Source organism: Phalaenopsis equestris, unplaced genomic scaffold, assembly GCF_001263595.1.
Source record: "Phalaenopsis equestris unplaced genomic scaffold, ASM126359v1 Scaffold000413, whole genome shotgun sequence".
Taxonomy (NCBI): Eukaryota; Viridiplantae; Streptophyta; class Magnoliopsida; order Asparagales; family Orchidaceae; genus Phalaenopsis; species Phalaenopsis equestris.
The window spans coordinates 377548-385338 of record NW_018164854.1 but is presented as its reverse complement, the minus strand read 5'-3'; the positions used below and the strand labels follow the sequence as shown (position 1 = coordinate 385338).

At 36.5% G+C, this 7791-nt stretch overlaps 1 protein-coding gene across 1 annotated transcript; it reads left to right on the top strand.

The window, feature by feature from the left end:
- Positions 1–3821: 3821 nt before the first annotated feature.
- Positions 3822–4471, top strand: LOC110027053 (putative DNA ligase 4). The gene is made up of 2 exons (XM_020728323.1): positions 3822–4288; positions 4376–4471. The coding sequence occupies exons 1-2, from the start codon at positions 3953–3955 to the stop codon at positions 4469–4471; spliced, it is 432 nt and encodes a 143-aa protein (XP_020583982.1). The 5' UTR covers positions 3822–3952.
- The last annotated feature ends 3320 nt before the right edge of the window (positions 4472–7791 follow it).

Here is a 7791-nt window from a genome sequence, read left to right as displayed (position 1 = left end):
CAGCAGAAAGTTGATTTAATATATATATATATATATATATATATATATATATATATATATATATATATATATATGAGATGTTATGTGCATATACAATATAGGCTCTATGTGACTTAAAATAAAAGGATTAAGATTATTAAAATTTTAGGATTAAAATGGAAACCATTTTCGAAATCATCACCTACCTTCTTGCATCGCCTTTGAGGTGATTTTAAAACAGATGTGCGTGTAGCCGTCATATTAATAGGGTCTCATGTTTAAGGATTGTTTTAGGAAATTGCGACATTTCTTGAATAGAGTTACTCAGTGCCACTCAAATTTGACTGGCGCATCATTAATTAATTTTTAGTTAGGTGGTTATCTTGCCTGCTTAATTGTTAGAAGCTCCTTGATCTTATATGGGGTGTAAGTCCTTTTTGATGTGGTTTTGGTTTTGTAGTTGAAACCCTCTTCTCTCTTTTTTTTGGAGGCATCTTTGTGTCTTTATCAATGAGTGTATGTCTCATTCTTGTGAATTTCACCTTTATATGATCATAGGGCTTTATAGGTTCCTTTTCTTTGGCTTTAGGGCTGCCTTTGTCTCTTGGATGATGCAGAACATTGGTGGCTGACAATGGATGTTTGATTGAGTTGGGTCAACTGTTTTCACGAGTTGGTAGATTTAAGGTCTGAATAACATGATAACAGATCCATGAAGTCCTGACCTGAATATCTCCATCTCATCAGATCTCTTTACATTTTATTCGTACACCTTTGAGTCTAATCTTCTTTTGACACCACATTGATGACATCTAGTAGCCTCCATTTTGATGGTAAGTCGCTGTCCGTTTAGATTATGATGATTATATCTGATGACATGATTTCCCCATAGGCTTTGTTTTTCGATTAGTCGTCGTCTACTTGGGATGTGAGGGACTCGCCCTCAACATTTTTGTTTTGGTATGGGCTTTGAAGCATCAAGATGTTCTAAGTTGAGGCAATCATATCCTTTGATGTATCATTTTTTACTAGTTATCACAAAATTTGTAAGCGGGGTTACTTCATTGAAAGTTTTCTTGGGTATTATCAAATATGTAATTGACCAAACAAACATGTTTATTTTAGAGTTGGTCTTAAGCCCATGACAAAATATAAAATTTTGGTTCTCTCGTTGTGGGTTACTTTTGTAAGGTTATGTTTTTGTGGATACATGTTTCAAGATATTTTGATTTGATCTTGTTTTAGGCATATTTTTGACCCATCACATGAGGTTAACCTTATATAAATTCTCCATATTCTTTTTAATTTGTTGTGGATACATGTTTCAAGATATTTTAATTTGATCTTGTTTTAGGCATATTTTTGACCCGTCACATGAGGTTTACCTTATATAAATTCTCCATATTCTTTTTAATTTGTTTGTCTAGATATTGTCGTTTGTTCCTTCTCCGAATCATTTTGACGATCCAAGAAAGAAGGTTATATGAGAAGAGAATTATACAATAATAAATAGATAAGCTGACGACTACAAGTAATTAAAAGAATAAAGAAGAAGTGTGATGACAAGATTACATATATCGAACGGTGTGGAGCAGGTACACAAAATAACTTAGTTATTTGAGATTTAAGTTTCTGTTTCACATTCGTGATAAGTGGATGGAAAGTGAGGGCACATGATAGCTGAATATTCAAATTTATAGCCCGACAACATGAATATAAATTTCTAGTGCCTCCACTAGTTCATTACATTCAAGTTTGTTTACGAAGCATTTGATACGAGAATATGTAGTAATGGTGTTATTATTCAGGAATATACTATCTTGTCAATTCGGGATATTCATTATAACGAGGTTTCTAAAGGATCTTCTCCTCCATGAGGGACTGCCTTTTTTATTTTGAACGGAGCAACTAAGTCATTAGAGGGAGGAATGAATTGTTCATTAAAATACACTCTTCATTATGGAGTGTCATTGAGAGAACATTTGCTTCAAAAAATAAGTGGTTTATACTGAGATATGCCAGTGCATTCCTTTAAAAAATAGGTAAAGATAGTTATTGCAATGACATCGCTACATAATTTATATGAAGACATTCATCTCGAGATGATATTGACTTCAGGGTCTTAGATGGAGATGCAACAAGCATAGCTGCAAAATCATTCAAACATTTGGTCAAACAATCATTGTCCGATGAAGACTTTGCCCAATGAAGACTGTTGTACGGATGACTTCAACACATCGGAAGGAGAGGATGTTTAGGAGATGATCAAGTTAAGAGAAGATGTTACAAATATTTTGGTGAGCTCATATAGTGTATTTATATAGTGTTTTGTATTGTTTTTTTTTTGTAAATGTTTCCTATTTCAGAAGTATTGAAGATTTTCAAATTTTGACTTTCTATATTTATGTAGTGTTTTTTATTGAAAATTTATTGATGTATACTTTTTATATATATATTTTTTATTGCATATTAAGTCTATTTTGCTAATTAAAGACATAATGTGTTGCAATCACATGAAAAATGAGTTTAAGATCATAAGTATTTGAAGAGATATATACTGTCATTATGGTACGCAACATTCTAAGTACACATCAAAAAGATAAAATACTTATAAGAGGAGATTTTATTGATGTCCCAGAAACAAAGCACACGAAGCTTACATATATTTTCATTGCACTGATTATGTGATAAGAGATGCTGCTGCGGACAAAACATTAATTCTAATACTTGAACGATTGAACTTGAAGGTGAATGCCATTATATGCTTGCTTGTTATTTTGTGGTTATTATTATTATTTTTTAATGCATAAAATGACTTCAAAATTGATGTATTGAAAAAATTTGAACTTCTGTCATGTTTTCTGTATTCGCTAGGCTTGTTTTTTATTATTTTATTATAATTATTTTTAAAATTGCAATTATTCTGATAAATTATGTATATAAAGTAAAAACAATATTTTTTATGAGAAACTACTATTACGCTAACATATGAACAACAATCACCGGCTAGTTTAAATGGAGCTTTCGGCCAGCACCGGTGAACAAATTAATGACAAATTTAAAATATAAGAAATGATCGTTGCAACATGCCCGCTAAGCCTTTCGGACGCCACGTTGAACTGCCTCCATTTTTAAGCCTGCCAAAAACCTCTGCACAATGGAAAAATATTATATCAGCGTAGTCAATGAAATCAAGTCACGACATTCCACGCCATCAGTATTATCTACATATAATAACGTGCGTAGTCAATGAAATCAAGTCACGACATTCCACGCGAAAGGAAAAAAAAATAACACGGTAACACAGTGAATATTCCCTCCCATATTATTCATGTGTTATTGTGTGTTATTCCTGTTTTACTGATGTGTTATTGTATTATTATAACATTAATAATATTCTGAGGACACAATAACACATGAATAATACACAATAACACTAGAATAACATGGAGAATATTTCTCACAGAGAAAAAACGGCGCGGTAACATGGGGAAATATTTCCCCCTGTGTTATTCATGTGTTATTGTGTGTTATTCATGTGTTATTGTGTCCTGTATTGTATTTTTATAACATCAAGAATATTCACAGGACACAATAACACATGAATAACACACAATAATACATGAATAACACGGAAATTTTCTCATATTTTCTGTCATGTGAGTTACGATGAAGTGATTTTATTAACTACGCCCGGCACACGTCTTACATGAATAACACACAATAATACATGAATAACACGAAAATTTTCTCATATTTTCTGTCATGTGACTTACGGTGAAGTGATTTTATTAACTACGCCCGGCACACGTCTAATGTAATATATTTTTTTCCTGCACAACAGTCCGTAAGTAAGATCGAGGCGAGCATCGAACGAGAGAGAGAGAGAGAGAGAGAGACCGTATGTGTGCAATAATTTTTGGAGAACGAGGGGGTGAAGACTGAAGAGCTCATTCCTTAGTCCGCGGTAGTGATGACAGACTCGACGGTGCGCTTCGGCTTGCTATGCAGCATGTTCGAGGCTATGGTGCGGGACCGATCGGCGGCGAAGAAGCGGAAGCGATTCCGGACGTTTTTGGATCTGGTCTACACCGGCCGCGACTTCTTCAGCGCCATCCGCCTCATTCTCCCTTCCCTGGATCGCGAGCGCGGTACTTACGGCCTCAAGGAATCCGCACTTGCCGCCGCACTCGTGGATGCGCTCGGCATCTCCAAGGACTCCGAGGATGCCCTCCGTCTCATCAACTGGCGTAAGGGCGGGGCACGAACCGGAGCAAACGCTGGAAATTTTGCACTCGTTGCTGCTGATGTAACCTTCTATGATCTATCCTCTGCTCCCGGCATATGATTTTTTTAGGAGATTGTTTCTTTAACTTGCCTTGATCTCTGTTGTCAGATTTTGCAACGGAGGCAGGGATCGGCTTCCGGCGGGCTTACGATCAGAGAGGTGAACGACGCACTTGATCAACTTTCCTTGAAGGAGGGAAGGTAACGAGTTTGTTTTCAATTATGTATTTGGCGATTTGGTTGGCTATAAATCTTATTTTTATGCTATCTCTAACTTGTTTGGTTCTTTCATTTTGACTTTCTCTGCATGTTTAAACTTCTTGCGGATTAGTATGCTCTTGACTTTGACAACTTGACCAACTAGCGCACCTCCCTCTTAGTAGATGATCTCCTAAGCTGTTGGGAGCTAAACTGCCTACCATGTTATTTCGAGCTTGTCCGGGCCGGATGCTTGATTTCTCCGGGAGATGACGATGAACAATGGGATCGTACACTAAAGACATAGTTACTTGCGTTTAGACACTTGTTTTAGATTAGATTTTAAGAAAGTTATTTTATTTTAGAAAATTGAAATACCTAGCTGGATTGGAGACTTAGACCAGAATGTGGAGCGGCTCATTCCTCATCAAAGTTGTGGTCTACCTTGAAGCTTATCGAATAAAAAAAAGGATGGCTCTAAGCTGTTTAAAATGCAGCTCAATTTTATTTAATGTTATCATAAAAAAAGGAGATTTCTGCGTCACTTTATTTTTTTTTTAAAGACTAGTCCTCTGGTTTTGTTATTATGAGAACTTTTACTTGACATGAAAGAATTTTATGGGCCAGTTAGCTCTATTTGTTTAATAGAATTATAAAGTTTGTTTTGTGTATCTGATTAAAAAAATTTAAAATGCTAATTCGTGCCATCTCTTCATAAATTAAAATTGCAACAACTCATTTCTAGCATTGTAATTTTTTTTAAAGTGAGTTTTTGATGAAGGGAAATTGATGCGGGCAAGAAAATTTCCTATCCCTTCTTGAGGGATGATTTGAGCTGTACATGTAATAAGATTTTTGGAGTGCTAAGTCAATTAATTCTGCTGATCCTGAGAAGTAGGAATAGATTTACACATGGCCTCGTTAAGCTTGCTTGGCTCGGAGCATTTGGAGAACTTTGTCCCTCCATGGCTTGGAAGGATACATCCAACTTAGCAACTTGAAGAACATATTGTAGCAATATGCATCAGCCCTATAGCCTGAATATAATGTTTGTTTAGCTTAGGAAAACTTCAGTATAACTCAAATGAAGAACTTAAAAAAATATCATTACAAGCTAAAACAACGAATAATAGGAGTGGTCATATGATATCTTCCTCAACATAATTAAAAATCTCATGAAACACCTGGAAGAAACACACGCTATGCATAGAAGTATATTATTGATATAGGCAAAAAAAACTATCACAGCAGGCCACATAAGACCATGAGATGGAAATAAGAAAATAATAAAGCTATGACACATCTAGAATTCCACAATAAGATTCATCTTCCAAAATCGTTGCAAAAAAGAGGAATTTACATGCTGTTTTTTTAGCATAGGTAATAGCCAACATGAGCAGGATTCTTATAAAACCATAAAGAGAGTTTCCTGTTCTGTCAATGAGACATTTTGAATATATCTATAAATACAATAGAATCTAGGACACAAGGCCCTCTTTTCCTCTCAAACTCAAGCATATTTGTAGAAAGAAAATCTACCCCTAAACTCATCCTTTTATCTTTTCCTCATTCCCACCCATCCTCTAATTATCTCTCCTTGAAATTGTCGGGACCGCTAGTCTCCCCTTTCTACTTCTCCCATAAGTTTGATCCTCAACAGTATTTTTAGCTCACAATAATAAATTCTATATTATTTTTTGAAGTTTTTTGGTTGAAGTTTTAGGTTTAGAGGGGATTATAAACTACAGCTTAGTTATGATTGAAATTTAGGAATATTGTGACCAAAAATACAAGTTTCTATTCATGTTCCAAGGTTTTTATTGAATCTATTGTTTCTAGGAAAGATAGAATCTGAAGTTCTTTAGTCAGGCTCATATAGGGAACTAGCGTCTCAGCTAGAGCCACTGTCTCAACAGTTGCTTTGACTCAGGTGAAGCTAAATTTCCCTACCGTGGATCCGAAGTTTGATGGACCGACCACATATCTGAGTTTGTCGCGTTGTATTGAGGTTGCTCTAATAGGAAGGAAATTAGAGGGATATCTAACGAGAGTTAAGACTGAGCTAGAGGGTGATGGTGCTGAAGGGGATGAGTGGGGAGGACCACACACACCTTACTTTACACCTGACTTCTCAACTCGATAGTTCTATTAATTGCCTCATCAATAGATGTCATTCAGAAGATGAAGACATCTGAGCAAAGCTGAAGAGGACCTATGGAAGGATTGAAAATCACATGAGAGTGTTCCGGATTCAGCGTGACTTAGAGATAGTGATATAGGGTGATAGATCGATTCAAGAATACTTCATAGAAATGGAGCGACTGTGGCAAGATCTTGATAATTTCTCACCTATGTCGAGTTGTGGTGATTCGGGGTGCAAAAAAGGGGGCTCTTTGCACAGATAAGGACCATGCAATTTCTAGCTCATATGAATCTGGTATTTGATAAGAGGAGAGTGACCCTCCTAGCCCGGTCAATGATTCATTCAATGGATGAGGCCATCGTCATGATGATACAAGAGGAGAGTCGCGTGATTTTACACTCTGAGCTGAGTGGACTTCTGGGTACACGATCAACTTTGGCTGCCTCGAGCTCAGGTATGACAGGTGTCCAGTAGAAGACACGTAGGTGCTACAATCGTGGAGAAGTGGGACACCTGAGCACGACTTGTCCAAAGCCATCCAAGGAGAGATATGGGTGCATGTGGGCAGTCTAGTGGTTATAGTCGTAATTGTGGGGGCCAAAGCGGTGGAAGAGGGGGACCACTAGACAAATATGGTTGCAGAGAACGAGGGAGAGACATGGGTGGTCTTTACTGATGAGGATCATGAGTTCATAGAGATGTTGAAGAGTAAGCAGAGAGCGATAGGTGATGTGATTGAGGTTGCATCCAACTTATTGTCATCCAAAGGGAACACTGCATTTATGCTTACTCAGCCAAAGGTACTAATGATACACGTGCTCTTGCCACTATACCCACCATAAGATCACCAGAATGGATAGTAGATTCTGGTGCATCTCAACATATGACAGGTGTTGCTTGTGAGTTCTCTTCATATACTCACCTAAAATTTCCAGAGAACATTCAAACTGCTGATTATACAACATAACCTATGGTTGGTAAGGGTACAATGAGGTGTACCAACTCTATGACTATGCGTGATATTTTGCATGCTCCTTCATTTTCAGTGATTCTTTTATCTATTAGTGACATTATATTCCAACTAAAATGTGTTATTTCATTTGAAATTTTTGATGTCATCTTTCAAGAGAGGGAGACTGGCCAAAGATTGGACTGACATTTAGTAAAATGGACTTTGATACTTG

Excerpts from the sequence above, each read along its gene's own strand:
- LOC110027053 (XM_020728323.1), top strand. The coding sequence starts at position 3,953 with ATGACAGACTCGACGGTGCGCTTCGGCTTGCTATGCAGCATGTTCGAG. Across the intron at positions 4,289-4,375 it reads TTGCACTCGTTGCTGCTGAT|ATTTTGCAACGGAGGCAGGG; the intron begins GTAACCTTCTAT and ends CTCTGTTGTCAG.